We start from the raw sequence: 16,007 nt of genomic DNA on the forward strand, positions 1-16,007 counted from the left end.
AGCCTGACTTCCTCTTCCTGCCCTGGCCCGTGGGCGTTTGTTAGAAACGAGCCTCGCAGAGGGAGCTGTCCGTCAGGGGTGGGGGGGCGGGAGGAGAGCGCTGCAGCGCAGTGCCTGGGCCCTGTCACCTGGGCCCGGTCTTAAAGCTGCTGTCCTGCTCTCTTTCCTTCCATGCTGTGTGGGATTGTGGGATTGCCCCGGGGCTCGCCAGCAGACTGCAGCCGCAGAGGGAGGCGCCGCAGCGGGAGAAGTACGTTTCCCACGATGCCCGCTGCTGTCGCCCCTGCGGGTCATCGGTGTGCATCGTGACATCACTCAACCCCTCCCCTCTGCTACTTGAGCTCCCTGATTGGAGGAGAGCAATGGCGCGCGTGCATGTGCTTCCCTGAGTGGCCCGTCTGCGGGTGACGCCCTGCGGAACACAGCCGGCGCTGAAAGGCGTGCATGTTTGACCTCTGACCCCTGTGACCACTCCCTGCCCACGCCCCCTCCCTCCTCCTGGCGCCTGTTTGTGCTGCGGTGCGGCGTGTGAGGACGCAGGCTCAGGAGTACCTGCTGGCGGGCCGCGCGGTCAGGAGCGGGGGAAGCGTCGGCGACGCAGCGCTGCGCTCCTGGCCCAGGAATGCTAGGATTGCTGCATGCTGCTCCAGGCTCCGGGCCGCAGGAGCGCTGACGCCGCGCGGCTCCCTGCCCTTATATGAGGAGGAATGAGTCCTGCCTGTTTACTTCTGCCCTCGTGTGTGTGTGTGTGCCTGGGGATGACGTCAGGGCTGAGCGTCAGGACTTGGGGCTGTTCTGACCGAGCTCTGCTCTCTTCTGTCTGTCTCCAGCCCGCCCGCCCTGCCCCCGAAAAAGCGCCAGTCGGCCCCTTCCCCGACCCGGGTGGCGGTGGTCGCCCCGATGAGCCGGACCACCAGCGGAATGAGTCTCCCCATCGGCATTAACAAGCAGGTAGGAGCTCTCAGGGCTGGGATTGGCCTGAAGTAGTGAGCCAGCTGTCTGGATGAATGCTTATTGTGTTTCTGATTAATCTGGCCACATCTGCCCTGACCGATATGTCACTCATTGCCCTCGTTTCCTTGGCGACGTGACCCCAGGACTGCGAGACGGAGTTCCCGCAGCGGCGCTTCTCTGGTGGGAGCCACTCGTACGGAGGGGAGTCCCCCCGCCTGTCCCCCTGCAACAGCATGGGCAAGCTGAGCAAGTCTGACGAGCAGCTCTCCTCTCTGGAGCAGGACAGCGGGCAGTGCTCCCGCAACACCAGCTGCGAGACCCTGGGTGAGAAGGCGGCCTCCCTCCCTCCCCTCACGCCCCTCACACCTGCACCAGCGCTCAGCTGTGTCCTTACGCAGACAGTCTCGCTCTCTTCCTCATACGTGCTCTCGCTCGGTCTCGCACCTATCATGCATGTCCACAGTGTCTGCGCTAGTGCGTGTGGGTTTACTTCCCGTTTCCTCTTAGTCAGACTCACCTGCTGCAGCACATGCGCACAGAGCCCTCGTTCCGCAGCGTCCGCCTTCCCCCGCCCGCCCGCACGCCTCTGGTCTGGGGTTTGCGTGCTCGTGTTCCCCGGGGCCCTGCTTGTCCTTGCTGCAGCTCTGCAGAGCCGCGCGGCCGGCGTGTGGGGGAGACGGGCGTCCGCACTGCAGCAGGCTGAAATCAGACCCAGCCGCAGTCACAATGGGCCTTTGTGTGTGAGAGAGCGGATACTCACCCCGTCCGCTGCTCTGCAGGAGGAGCCTGCCGCTCTGGCCTCTTCCCTGGCCCTTCACTCCCCAGCGCTGGGCACGCATGCCAGACAGCCTGGTCCGATTACAGGGACCCACTGTGACAGATTTTACTTAAAGGGCTTTTCTTTAATAACGGCAGAATTTGATAAAGCGATCTGGAACAGGAACTCATTTTGTCGTTAAAATTGGCACGGCTAGGGGGGTGTTAGGGCTGAAGAACACCCCTACCCATGCCAATATTCATGATGTATATCCTCATGGGCTCCGATGACTGTGGCACAACCATTTTAAATACAAAACCTTAATAGACAATTGCATGTATCCGTCCACAATTTAGGTAGGTATTTGGTTAATAAGCCAAGGGAATTCCATTTCTCCTCTTCGCTAGCATTCAAGCAGAATTGTATTTATTTTTAACACTAAGTTGTTTTGAAGCGAATGGCCTTTTTCATTCTCATCGCTCCAGTAATTGACACAGGGCAGCCCACTTAGAATGGCAGGTCATGGAGTTGAGGAGGCTTAACGGCACATTAAACGTCACATTTTTTTTTATTACGGTCGGCTGCTTACAATTTTTTTTATGTCTTCGATGTTTATTTTAGTGGACGGTGCAATGAAATGAAAATGATTTATGGACATTACATTCAGCCATGCTGCATAATGAATATCAGCCCTGCCTTGAAGGGTAGTTGGCCAATCATCCTCCTGTCCAATGCAGTTTTTAATTACTTACAAAAACCCAATCAGGTTTCTTTAAAACATGCTTCCATTTGTCTGATATATATTTTTTGTACTGTTGTTTTATTAGTAGTCTTTTGTATACAGCATGTATGCAGTATAAAAAACATGCATGGCATTGGGTACCTCCATTAGTCTGATATTATTAGGATTTCCATTGTCTCTGAACAGCACAGTCTTTAATGAAAGCACTTGTTTGATACGAGTAAGCGTGAGGGTCTCTGTATCCCTGATGCACCATGGGAAAGATATCTCCTGCCACAGTGAAAGTGGGAGGAGTGCCCAGCATACCTGGTGAGGTACTGATGACAGGTGTTCGCCAAACAGGTCTCTCAATGAACAAAATCTTTTATTATTAAACTTATTTGTATCACTAGTTTTTCAATTAGTATTTTTGGCTTTGGCTTTTGTTTTACACCCCAAATGAAGCCACCTGAAGAGCTGCTTTTTTTAAATTCTTACTTCAGGTGAGTTGTTATCTTCCCATGTACTTGGAGCACCTAGCAGCTGTAGTTGAGAACAATGAGGAAAAACTTTAACAAGGTCAAAGTCCGTCTTCTTACCAGACAGCTACAGGACTGACGAGCGTTGGTTTGTTAAAGTATACCTGTAGCGGTTGTATTATCTCACGAGCACACACACACACACACTGCATACACTGCTCTGGTGGCCTTCATCTGTCCAGCCGTGCAGTCATGTCCCTTGTGGAGCAGCAGGTGAAGAGCTCGGTCTTTGTAGGCCCTCTGGGCTTTTTCAGACCTCTGCAAGTCTCACAAAGGCGTGCCTGTTCCCCAGCACTGCTGAGTGAGTAGATACAGAGTGTAGATGGGCTTCCTGCTCCTCCAGCTACAGGCTTCCATTGGTAGCTTTCTAGCCAACAAGCCCTGAAAGAGAAAAATAATGGCTGCTTCCTTCAGTCCTGGGTCGGGGGAAAGGCTCTGAAATGGGGGGACAGTTCATACATCGGCCAGAGGCCGCAGTTTGGGGGGGGGGGGGGGGGGGGTTAAAGTGGGAGTGAGCGGTTGTCACGGAAACTGAGCCTGTGCAGAAATCATTCAGTGAGCCTGAAAGGAGGATGGAACGCTGTGTCTTCCCTCTCAGGGGGGCTGAATGAGTTTCTGTGTGCGATCGAGAAGCAGGGAAAAACTGCGTACATGAGTCTGCCTCTTTTAAAATGGTTTCTCAGGGTCTGTGAAAGCTACAATTTCATTACTGGAGTTACTTGATTGTTGGTTAAAAGAAATAAACCATGTGAGCTGCAGAGGCATAATTATTAAGGGCAGTATTTGTTCTCTGTTGGGTCTTGCTGGTAGAGTTGGTGTCATGCTGTTTAAAAGCCCCGGGTAGATTTTTGTATAATTCCAGTTGAGCTGGGGTCTGAAGTCTGTTCCTCTCTGGAGCGTTTCCCGGACGGTGCTGGGCTTTGTCATTATATGCACACACTGCTTCACCTTCGTTCTGTCTTCGATGGAGCAGGATGTTTGGGGTTTGCGTTGGAGCTTCTCTTATTAATCCCTGTTATGGAGGATCAGAGTGTTCTTTGTCAGGCACAGTGCCTGTGATTGTTTTAAGTGTGCCGTTTGAAGCAGGCAATGCTGATTCTCATGTGTTTGTGTACAGCATGCTGCAGGGCAGCTTCAGGTTTGAGCTAATGATCGCACCTCTCCCTCCCTTTGCAGACAACACAGAGAGCTACGATCCCGACTACGACTTCCTGCACCAGGACCTGTCCAGCATGGAGCACATGCCCCCCGTGCAGGGGGGGTGCCTGAGCCCCCTGCCGGAGTCCCACAGCGAGTCGTCGTCCCCCTGCCCCGGGCAGCAGGTCCCGCACCCCCGCTTCAGCGCGCCCTGCCCCCAGCAGCCCCCCGAGTACTGGACGGCGGCGGGCCTCGCGCTGCCCTCGAAGCCGTCGCGCATCAGCGCGCCCCCGGCGCTGCCGCAGAAGAAGCGCCGCAGCACGGCCTCGCAGCCCGCCCTCTTCCCCGTCTTCTACGAGCGCCTGCCCTCCCACTACGACAACATCAGCGAGGAGGACCTGCAGGCCGAGCCCCCCTTCCCCCTCTTCACCCCCCTGCCCCAGAGCAACGGCGGGGCCTTCGCCGCCGAGTTCCTCGCCAGCGACAGCGCCGACTTACCAGAGAGCCCCCCGCCCCTCCCGGAGAAGAAGAGCCGCCACAGTGAGTGGAGCACCAGCTGCCCAGCTTTGGGGCCCGCGCTAGGGAAAGGAAGTGGCTTTGAGCTGGGGAGATAGGGAGGGGGGCGTGGCTTTGTGTGATGGGGATGGGAAGGGGGAGTGGCTTTGAGCAAGGGAGACAGGAAAGGGGGAGTGGCTTTGAGTGATGGGGATGGAGAAGGGGGCGTGGCTTCGAGCAAGGTAAATAGGGAAGGGGGCGTGGCTTTGTGTTATGGGGATGGAAGAGTGGCTTTGAGCTGGGGAGATAGGGAAGGGGAAGTGGCTTTGAGTGATGGGGATTGGAAGGGGAAGTGGCTTTGAGTGAGGGAGAGACGGGGAGGCGCTTGGTATAAAGGCCCTGGGAGATTCTGTGAGTTTGAGTTGAGGTGGGTGGAGGCATTGGTGTCCAAACTGGTGGGGACTGAAGTTATGGACTGAGTTAGGCTTTGGCAGTGGGGTGTGGAAGGGAACAGAGAGTATCCTGATCCAGATCCACAGCTGGCTCTTCTGCTGTAACAGCAGGGGGGGAGGGGGGGGCGGGATTAAGTCATGTGGAATTGTGCTTTAGCGTGTGCAGTATGGGAGATCTCTGGGTGAGGAGAGCAGTAGGCTCTCTCAGCCCACAGGAAATGAAGTTCGCAGAGTGCAGGGCGATGCAGCTGAGGGGAGGGGCACTGATGATGTCATGTGTTGTCAAACTTACTGCCTTCAGAGAAATTCAGCAGGGAGGGATAAATGCTCAGGCTTGTTTGGCGCTGCTCGCCATTCTGGCTCTGCAGACCTGCCTGCCTCAGGTTTTCCACCCTACATCACATAAATCAGACTGAGTCACTCAAAACCACTCCACTCATTTTTGCCCACAATACTATATGCATTGCCCCTGGTGATTTAAATTTTACTTACACGATACCTTTAACATCTAAAGTTGATATGCATGTGTGTAGTGAAGATGCTTATAGAATGGAATGTCATTTTGGTACAGTCACTCACAGGTGCTCACAGACTTGCTCAATCGCGAGATTGCTATCTTGCTAAAAGTCAGACGGGACTGATGCATGAAGATGTGGAGAGTTCTAGCTGAGCTTTGTACTCGTCGTAACAACATGTTATCACTAGCCAGCTAGTCTAAACAACCTTACAGCTGTTCATCAAGGCACTTATGACGCAAAGAGTAGCAGCTGGCTTTGTTGAAACTCTGAAAAAATGTTGATAAAATAAGAATCATATAAACTTTGCGTTGGACAGGTTTCTAGGCTATGTTTTACAGTTTCATTTAGCATTGTACTTTGCAATTTAGTTCAGCACAAAACTGCTTTCTTTCTACTTGGTGAACAGCAGTAAGCACAAACTGATTACACAAGGCTGGTTTCCATCATTCAGTTCTAAGAAATGATTCTTTAGTTGCTGGGTGAATGAATTGCATTTGAAGTATTCATGCTCAAGTCTTTCTGTTAGTACCCCTGTTATGCGGCAGAAGGTTAGCCGTTTATTTGATAAGATCAGTGTTGCTTTTCTCAGCAAAGTTGGTGGGCCCAGTGCTCCACATGCTCTGCATGCACTGGGGTGCACTAAGCCACTGACATGGATAGAAACTCTCCACTTCACATTCATCTTTTTACGGCCCCGAATGCATGAATGTTTTTTTACTATTACTTTGCCCAGCATTTATTTTGAATCATAATCTCCTTAATTCAGCATTACAGTCACGATGTGGTCTGAACATTAGCCAGATTATTGTCAACTGGGTCAAAGCTGGCTCTGCTGTCTGATGGGGTAAAACGGTCTTACAAAACTTTGTGTATGAGAAGCGAGTCACGCTTTCTGTTTAGGCTGCCGAGGTGACAGGAAACAATAGGGAGACAACAGATAGACGCCTTTTAAATCTAATAATTACACGCTTGGTGTTGCAATTCAGTTGTCATTTCACCAAATAATGTGGCGGAAAGCCATCTTGCAAATTCTGAAATCCCAACATAAGCCTCCCTGATGTCTGTGAGCGAGGGTCTGTGCTAATCGGGGTTTGGAAGCACGTGTACGAGCAGGTTTCGCACAAATGGACCCTGTGAAGCGCCGCTGCTGTGTTATGCCTGTGAGTTTCGGCTGCGTTGTGTTTTTCACGGTGTTGACCTGTGTCTCTGGCCCACAGTGGGATCCTGTGTCCTTCTCACTGTGTAGTGCTGGATCCTGTGCTGATGTCCTCCTCACTGTGTAGTGCTGGATCCTGTGCTGGCTGTGCTGTGTCTGTGGGAGCGCGTCCTGACTGTGCCGTGTCTCCCTCAGTCCTGCAGTACATGCAGTTTGTGGAGGACTACTCGGAGCCCCAGCCCTCGGTCTTCTACCAGACGCCTCAGAGCGAGAGCATCTACGAGCAGCGCAACAAGCGCTTCCAGGAAGTGTACGGCTTCAACGACTCTTTCAGCAGCACCGACTCTGTGCACGAGCCGCTGCCGCCCCCCGCCCTGCCGCCCAAGCAGAGACAGCTGGTGAGTGAGCCACAGCGCCCCCCGGGGGCCGCTGCGCGCAACCGTCCACCACGGCCCGCGGTGGATCCACATCAGCAGCAGGGTCACATTCCCCACCTACACCGCCATCCCGACTCCTCGGTGCGCTCTGATGTTTTTAGTTCACGCCTTAACTTTTTCCGTGACTCGCAGAGCTCAAAGAGTTTCCATTGATGACGAGCAGATGCAGCCAGAACGAAACCAGCGCTCGGCGGTGCAGAGGCATTGCGACAAACTTTAGAAAAAGTCCCCAGCTGTAAACTTTGCCCAATGTTTATGAATATAGCGGTTCTTTGATGCGTTGTGGATGTTTGAGTCAGAATCGGGGTGCTCCTTTAAATAGCATCGGCCCAGTGCAAAGAGAGAGAGAAGGCATAGCAAGCTTGGCTGCTTTGTTCCCTTGTCTTCAGAGTAGTGCGTTAGCTAGCTGTGTTTCACCTTCACTAGCCTCTCAGGTTCAAAGCTCCGTTGTTTGCGCTGTTCAGTTGAGCCGAGTGTGGGTGTCTGAATAACACCTTTAAACTCTGCATATCACTTAAACTATGTGCATAATTTGGATGCTCACTCCCAGCATGTGAGAACATTTATAGAATTGACTATATTTGCCTCAAAAGTGTTCATATGGGTTAAATCTCAGCATGTTCAGCAAAGTCTTAACTAAAACTTCACGCTGAACAGGTTTTTTAGAGCGTCATTTTTCTACACATTATGTAGGCCACGGTGGTTGCCTGGTTTAAAAACGTTTATGTGGACCACCAAGGGTGCTTTGTTAATTATGAAATTACTCGTCGTCCACATAGCTCTGGCCAAACTTGAGTGTAATCCATGTGTGTGTGAATGAGGATTTTTTTTTTAACGACAGTTTAAAAAATGAATGCATGAATTAGAACTGAATTGATGTTTTGCTTTTGGTCTTTAAAAGCAACTTTAGATATGAATGACTTTAAAACTGCTATTGGGTGGGTTAACAGAGTTGCAGAGAACTGAATTCAGTTAATATCATTTAACTGACATGCTCCACCCATGTGCACCACTTCAGGATTAATATCTAGGCTACATCTTTGTCCAGATGTTTAAGTTCTTCATTTGATGAGGTTTAATCCAGGTGTTTTTGAAGAGGATGGTGTCTGCATTGCCCCTCAGAAACACAAGCCATAAGCCTGTAATAGGATTTAGGAGATTTACAGCCTTACATGCTTTAGGGAAGTAATTTAATCTGCCAGGCTCATGAAAAAATATATAGCAAGAATGGTCCATATCTGATGTTTTTAGGTCTCACATCTTATGAAATTTTATAGCCAGAACCTCAAGCTCAAAACGAGATGGACTTCTGAATTGGCCATAAGTTAAAGGACTCAGTGTATTCAATTGTAGAAAATGACAGACTTTAAGGAATGTGTTGTGAACAGATGCATTGCTGAATGTAGTGGAGTTCTAAACCTGCACCGTGTATATTGCATCTCAATGAGTAGCAATGTATAGAATTGCTGTATGACACTTGGTGCCACTTCATGACCTCTGATTATTTTGACAGATTTATAATTTGGGAGTTTTTAGTTTTCAATTTCACCACTCGTGACAATTGCAGTGAAACTGATAGCAAAGCTGAATTCTGTTTTCAGTAAATAGGCTATATACTGCTAATATTGGTTTGAGCTCCACTTTCTTTCTGCCACAAAAGGGCAAGTATCGGTTTACTGTCATTTTTGGGTTTGCTAAACCCTCATTGCTAACTTAGTCTACAGGGAATTGTAGAGAGGTGGCAAAAGCACTTGCCTGTCATAAAGTGGGCTGTATGAGGGTTAATACAGTAACGTTATAAATCACTGGACCTGCGTCTGCGATCTGACTAAAACTGCCTAGTTAACACTTCCTCACTGTTTTCCTCTTTGGATTCTACTACTTACATCTCCCATGACTCTGCTTGGGCCTCCTGCTTAGTTAAACTCTTCCTTGCTCTCTTCTTTCTCTCTCTTTCTCTCTCACCCCTCCTGGTGTTTCTCCCTATCTCGCTCTTTCTCTCTGTCCCCCTTTCTCCTGTCCTCTTCCTTTCTCTCTTCTGCTCCCCTTGCAGGCCTCGCACTCTGCTTCCCCCTCCTCCTCCTCGTCCTCCTCCCTCTCCTGCCACCTCCAGCACTCTGCGGTGGGGGCTGAGGAGGCCAGCGCCGCGCTCAGCCTCAGCCTGTCCGTCTCTAATTCCTTCCTCAGCGGCCACGCCTCCTTGGCCACGCCCACGGTGAGTCTCGGCCTCTCCGGCCCGTGGGGTCGGCCCGGTTTGCCTGATCCCGCCTGCCCCCAGTCACGGTCCCGCCTGCGTTCTGGTTGCGGTCCTGTCTGCCGGTACACGTGTGGTCCTCTGTGCTCCTCTTCTTCCCCCAGTCCAGGTCTTAAAACACACAGCCAACCCAGTTTTGTGTGGCTAATGAAATAAAGAGCACTGCGCTGTCAGCCAGGGTTGGGCATGTGTGCCATTGTGTGCCTCATGTTGCCTGCTCTGAATTTAGTCTCAAATATGTGTGTGAGTGTGTTGTGAGGCATAGTTAACTGTAATAGACTCCAGAGAACCTTAGAAGTATATGTCAAAGCAAGGTAGGTGAGTCTCTGGGCTGACTCAGACTAGTGACTGTTTTTGTTGTGTTCTGGTGTTGATGTGATGTGCAGTCAGAAGTCTACAAGTTCATGCTTGTCTTAGTGCTGTCTAACGTTTATGACTCACAAAATGAACTCACTACACTCTGTTTTCTATCCTACAGTACCAGCTAGCCTCAGAAATAGTTGTCTGACAGTGCTGTTGTTTCATTGTCAGGTCTCTAAATGTATTGTACTTTTTTGGAAATACTTTTCATTGAAGAGATTAAATACAATTTTATTTATGTCTTTTTAGGGAACATGATGTGTCTGTCATTTTGTATCTAGTTTCAATGCCCCCCCCCCCCCCCCCCCCCCAAATCAGTCTCCCTTCTCTTCCCTCTACCCCTTCTCTCCTTTGACATGGCAACCCAAGGGTTCAGCATGCCTTTATTTGGCTTCACCCTCCTCAGCCAATGGGTGGCTGACCCATTCCCTTCAAAGCCAGCCAGGTTTTTATAGCATATCCTGCTTTAGATTCCTTAGGGCTCCTCCCCCCTCATCTGCCACTCCTCACTTTCTGGCAGGCAGGTCTCTGGGTGTGCTTCTCCCGCCCGTAGCCATAAAGGTGTGGAGTGTTTTTCATACCTTAGAGCTATAAACGGGGAAATGCTTGTGCCTGACGCAGGTCAGCCGGAGATGTTCCGCTCGTTCTTTCTGGGTCACGCATTTAAGGCGATTTCCGTTGCCGCGTGCTTCTGCATCTTTCTGCTGAAAGCTCCATGAAATATAAAAACGCCTGCAGTTGTTTTTGAGCGCAGGAGTTGCCCAATCATAAATGCGGCTTAAGTGGGCACTTGTGACCCCTGAGCTGTCAGATCGTGTACCTGTCAGCTATCGTACTCATGGCTTCGTTTGCTTCTTGTTTACGGAAGGGTTTACTTGGTTGTGTTGCTACAGGAAAGATGTTATGCTTTAAGATTGATTACTGAGGCTGACCGTGGAGAGTACAGTTGTTGCTTCTAGTTCTGTTACCATTTGCTTGCATAGCATTGACTGCTGCTAGCCTTTGACCAAGTCCTAGTTTAGACAACATGGTATATTGAGTACCGAAAGAAAGGGGGAGGGCTGTATGCATGGAGGTTTATCCACTTGGTCCAGAGGTGCCAGTAATTCTGTCTGAGGAATACAGTCAAAGCTGTTCATTGTCCCCAGGGGCTTTTTGACTGTCTAGCCTAGCGGCCTCAAGCTACTGCAGCCCAACAGCCAGCATCGGGTCGCTGGCTGCCAAAGGGACAGGGCCAGTTGACTGTGTTCCCGGCCTGAGAAGAGGACACCTTTTTTTTTTGGTCAACACAAATGCCACAGAGAAACAGCTCTGTGGAGAATGGAGTCCGAGACGAACCCCTCTGTCTGTGTCAAAACGAGACCCAGCGGTACAGCACGGAGCCAATGCCTCACTGCAGTTACAGCCAGCAGTTAAAGACCTCCAGTGGAACTAAAGCCCTATGCAGTACAGATATTTAGAGACCTGGAACACGATGTTCTACCCAGACATCCTTTTGACCGAAACCTATGTGGGAAAATGCAACAATGCCACATATCCATACAAAGTGACCGTGCTATCTTCTGGTATGCAGGCCTAAACAGTTCACATTCTCAATTGCTGTAACACCCCATCTCTGAATACTTGCACAATCGGAGCTGCAAGTCTCAGATGTTGTGTGTTGCAGATGTCACATACGGCAGCAAGTTTGGGCTCACCAGCTGCAGGGAGCTTTATGACCAAATGGCTTATTTTTCCGGTCTATTGAAATGTGATATCCTGAAGTTCAGTGCAGTATGAAGAGAGGAAATAGGCACCATTAGGATTAGTGAAAGCGCAGAGTGCTCATAGTCTCGTCCTTCATTGGATAGGGTTGTAGGGGACAGAGGTAACCGCCCCGCTGTTCTCAGTCGAGGGCCTTAATCCGTGCTCCTCCACGGATCGTATGGAATGCAGGCCATATGGACATAATGCAGAACAGATTTCTTCACTTCTCTTTTTTCAGTGCATTTCATGCTTGACTCTCACCCCCTGGAATGCCAGAGGAATTTTCACATTCTTTAAGCCCTCGGGGCATGATATTTCGAAGGTGCTGTGAAGGGGGGAGGGGGATGTTCAGGAAGACGTTGCTAATTTTCAAAGAAATGCGTCTGATTTAACATCGTAATCGGTGGCTGGTGTTGTTCGTTTATGCTTGTGTTTGCACACGGCGGTGGCTGTGTTTTAGGGGAGCGAGCTCGGTGCTGTTTTCCTGCCGTCGCTGGCCTGTTACAGAGAAAGCGGGAGTGTCGGGGCTTGCAGAAGCAGGTCACCTGCGCCTCACGCTCCGCCGCCAGGAATGAGCGCATCGGGTGAGGGGGCTGACCTCATCACCTCCAGTCCCAGCCCTCCATCATGCCCCATCACGCACCCACGGGTTCCGGCTTTCACTGCCCTGGCCTGCTTCCACACTAACATCACTGTGAAAAAGAAATAGTGCTTGTGTATTGATCCTTATGCTGTTTGATTCAGTGTGTGTGTGTGTGTGTGTGCGCGTGTCTGTGCATGCGCATGTGTGTGTATTTGTGTGTGTATTTACTGTATGCTTGCAGATACTTTGAGGTAATCTTGTTCCTGCATCATGGTGGGCTCTCCTTTGTTCTACATGTTGTGTCTTGCAGAGATCTGAGAGAGGTTGCCGGTAGAGCAATGCACAGAGCTTAGAGAGCGTCTTTGGGTTTTATGGGGAGCCTGAGGCAGGAGTCTGAGGGTTAGGCTGCTATTTTGGCTGGGGATTCAGGGTCCAGGGGAAGGGTCTGCATGATTGCTGAGAGGCCAGGCTGAACTGACGTTCTGTGTGCAGCTAGGGAATAGGGCAGCCCTCTGCAACCTTATACTCATTCATCTTAAAGGCTACTGTGTTTTACCCCACTGCTATGTGGGACCTCTTACAATACCTGTGCTTTGAGTAAGTGATGAATTAATGGTGAAAACCACTGAATTTTTGTGGATCCCTGCAGTGATGTTGTGTCGGTGGCACATCTGAAATATAGATGGACAGAAAACATTTGTCTGAGGATTGTAAAGGCTCATTGGGAGCTGTCTGTCCCAGTGATGAGGTGGATCTTGTCCTCAATCTAATGCTGCTTTTCCTTTGCAGACCTTTTTCACTTCCTCTTTCTCTTTGTTTCTCTCTTGTTATCTCTCTCCTCTCCCCCCTGCCCTTACTCTTCCAGTACAAGACAATTTGCAGGTCCTATTCCCAGGACTTTCCGTCTCACAGCCAGGGTCCCATTCCTCATTTCCTCTCATGTGTCTCTTCCCACTTTCCCACTGTCCACCAATCGCAGAGCTCGGACCTAGTGGTGCCAGCCAACGCAAGCCAATTAGCAGATCCTGGGGGCGTGGCCAACGGTTCCCTGGAAAGCTCTGGTGGCTCTTTTGCTGTCTGCCTTCCTTCTGAATCTTCTCTCACTGACTCTCTTCAACCCTCTGTGGTGAGCTCCAATTGTGTGCAGTGACAGATAGGGGGCGATGTTGAAGGGCCTTGGAGTGTTATAGAATATAAATTATTTTAGGTCATTCGGTCGATGTTCTTTTCCCTGGCAAATTTTGTGTTACACAAGTAATGAGGACAAGGAGGCGCTGCTTAAGTTAAAGAGTGTATGTCGCCTGGGGCAAAGGTAGAGGATTCTCTTTAGAGCAGTGTGTGTATGTGGCCAAAGGTATATGGTTCTTCATAGAGATGAGTGTGTATGTGGCCAAAGGTATGCACTCTTCTTTAGAGGGGGGCCTGTATGTGGCCAAAGGTAGAGGATCCTCTTTAAAGGTGAGTGTGTATACAGCAAAAGGTAGAGACTCATCTTTAAGGTGGAGTGTGTGTATGGCAAAAGGTAGAGACCCATCTTTAAAGGGATGTGTGTATGTGGCCAAAGGTAGAGGCTGCTCTTTAAAGGGAAGTGTGTATACAGCCAAAGATAGAGGCTAATCTTTAAAGGGGTGTGTGTATATGGCCAAAGGGGGGGGGGGGGGTGGGTGTATGTGACCTAGGGTATGGTAGAGGGATCTGTCTGGTGAAGTGTGCATTCTGCAGTGGCTTTCTGTTTGAGGTAATAAAAGACTATTAATACAGTATCGGACCAATATACAGTGTGAGAGCATAATATGAAGAATTGACTGAAAACAAACATATAGACTGCTAAGGGCATTTTTAGTATAAATGTAGTTTATACAAATAGTATAATTGTGTGTACAGTGGAAGTCTTTTTCCTTCAGTGTGTTGTACTGTACTCTACTTCTCATGGAATCCAGATAATATAAAATGTGCTCATGATTTGGGGGGGGGGGGGGGGGGGGGAACCTTGACTTGGTTATAAAATGTTTCATGGACAGACGGTCTGAAGAAATAATGAAATGGCAAGATACATGTGTCACAATATTGGCAGGACTTTTGTTGTCGGAGATCCTTAGTCTTTTTTTAAATCAAAAATGGGCAAATCACAGCTTCACAAAGCAGTAATGATTCAATGTAATTTCCTCATGAACAATAGATGACTCAAAGCTAACAAAGCATTCTCCATTCATTAGGGAAGCATTTATCTTGAATAGTTTAATCTGTGGGTGCCTGTCATTTCAAGTCCTTAATAATTCCATTTCTTAGAATTATGGTTTATTTCTGGTCGGGATTCATATGTCTGAGGAATAAAGTCTATTATTCCATCACCTTTAGATATTAGAGGTTGATTGGACTTCATATCTACAGGGATAGAATTGTGTCATGACAAATTCACTACTGAAATTGTAACCTACTGAAGTCACAGTCATATCAGCCTGGCCTGGGAGGTGCTGTTCATTCTGGATGGTTTGCTAAACTGGGTTACTGGGATTGGGGGTGGAACAGAAACCTGTGGGCACCAGGGCTGGCTTGTGAGCATCTAGAGTGGCTGTGCTATAAGGCTGTGTGGTCTTCGTTACATTTCAGTTATTCGTTATGTAATTTCCGCTAGTCCTCTGCACCTGTGGTTGGAGAAAGTGTGAATTAACATGCAAAAGTCTGTGGACTGAGGCCCTGAAAGATTGGGGTCGTTTACTGCTTGTCCAGCATTTGGCATTTATGAGTGTTTCATGTAAACTGGTCACCAGCGTGTACACATGCAGGCCAATGCGAACAGGTGACCGTTATTGGGGCTGTTAAAGCTGTAATGCTCTTTCCTTCGAGGCTTCTGCTAGAGTAAGCCAGCCAGCTGTGCCGCTGTCTGCGAAACGGCCTTTTAATTGCTCAGCCTCTCACTGAGAAGCCCTCAGCGGCGCACAGCTGCGGAGCGCATGCACGTGTGACGCCGCCGCCACCGCCGCCGCCGCTTCCACGAACGCCCGTCATGTCCTCTGCTGTCCCCCTTCTCTTCCCGTAGAGCGAGAGCGCTAACGAGGAGGGCGGGGAGGGGGAATACGTCAATCTCTATTCCTCCAGCCAGGCCAACGGGGAGCTGCTGCGCTCCCACGGAGTAAGTAAGAGGGCATGCCACGCAGGAGCAGAGGCTGCTGGGAGCATGCGGTGCCGCCTCGCCCACGGCGACGGCGTGCGGCGGCTTATCGGGGCTTCCGTGTGCTTCTTGCGCTACTTGGCATGCTACCTTGTGCTTGTGCCGTTGATGTTTTGGTTCACCTGTGGATTTCCTTCCTCTCCAAAGCGACACACTCGATACACATCAAGAGCTGCATGTTGAGAAGGCAAAGGTCCTCCACTCAGAGGATTATAACAAATAATGATGTGTAATTACCACTGCCAACAGAGCACCCACATGTCTGCAACAATATGACATTACATGACAATAATTTTTGCTGATTCGATGAGGATCAGTATACTCTGTACTTCGCTGTGGGGTACAGGAAGTAGCTGGTGGCAGGGTGCTGGGGGGAACACGATACTCAGAGCCAGGGTACTCTAAACTTATCTGATTTGGTCATGGACTAGAAACGTGGCGCAAAGAAGGTTAAATGGCACAATTCTGCTGTGTAAATTGAAGAATGGAATATTCATTCAGGAACAGGTCACTGAAGGTTTCTGAGGAATAGAATAAATGGTAAATAACAGGGTACTTAGATCTCAGCAGGCTGCAGTGAGAAATGGAGGGCATCCAGTACTGAGACCTGAGTAGGCTGAAGGGTTGTGTCTCCACAGCACCAAACTCATTCGTCTTTTTAAATTGGGTAGCACAAAAGCTGTGTGTGGCTTTATATCATGATTTTATTGAACATCTCATATCAGT

General features: G+C 49.7%; 1 protein-coding gene across 6 annotated transcripts in view; it reads left to right on the forward strand.

Annotated features, from left to right (window-relative positions):
* Nucleotides 1-16,007, forward strand: part of rapgef1b (Rap guanine nucleotide exchange factor (GEF) 1b) — a 55,608-nt gene that overhangs the window by 32,314 nt on the left and 7,287 nt on the right. For 4 of the 6 annotated variants that reach the window (XM_035389656.1, XM_035389657.1, XM_035389655.1 and 1 more), the window contains exons 7-13: nt 831-951; nt 1,098-1,278; nt 4,148-4,648; nt 6,925-7,127; nt 9,220-9,381; nt 13,089-13,235; nt 15,150-15,242. In XM_035389656.1, coding sequence (XP_035245547.1) covers nt 831-951; nt 1,098-1,278; nt 4,148-4,648; nt 6,925-7,127; nt 9,220-9,381; nt 13,089-13,235; nt 15,150-15,242 — 1,408 coding nt within the window. The remainder of the gene's footprint in view (nt 1-830; nt 952-1,097; nt 1,279-4,147; nt 4,649-6,924; nt 7,128-9,219; nt 9,382-13,088; nt 13,236-15,149; nt 15,243-16,007) is intronic. The other 2 variants (XM_035389658.1, XM_035389659.1) reach the window with 2 other exon arrangements.

This window comes from Anguilla anguilla, chromosome 14 (assembly GCF_013347855.1).
Source record: "Anguilla anguilla isolate fAngAng1 chromosome 14, fAngAng1.pri, whole genome shotgun sequence".
NCBI classification, from domain to species: domain Eukaryota; kingdom Metazoa; phylum Chordata; class Actinopteri; order Anguilliformes; family Anguillidae; genus Anguilla; species Anguilla anguilla.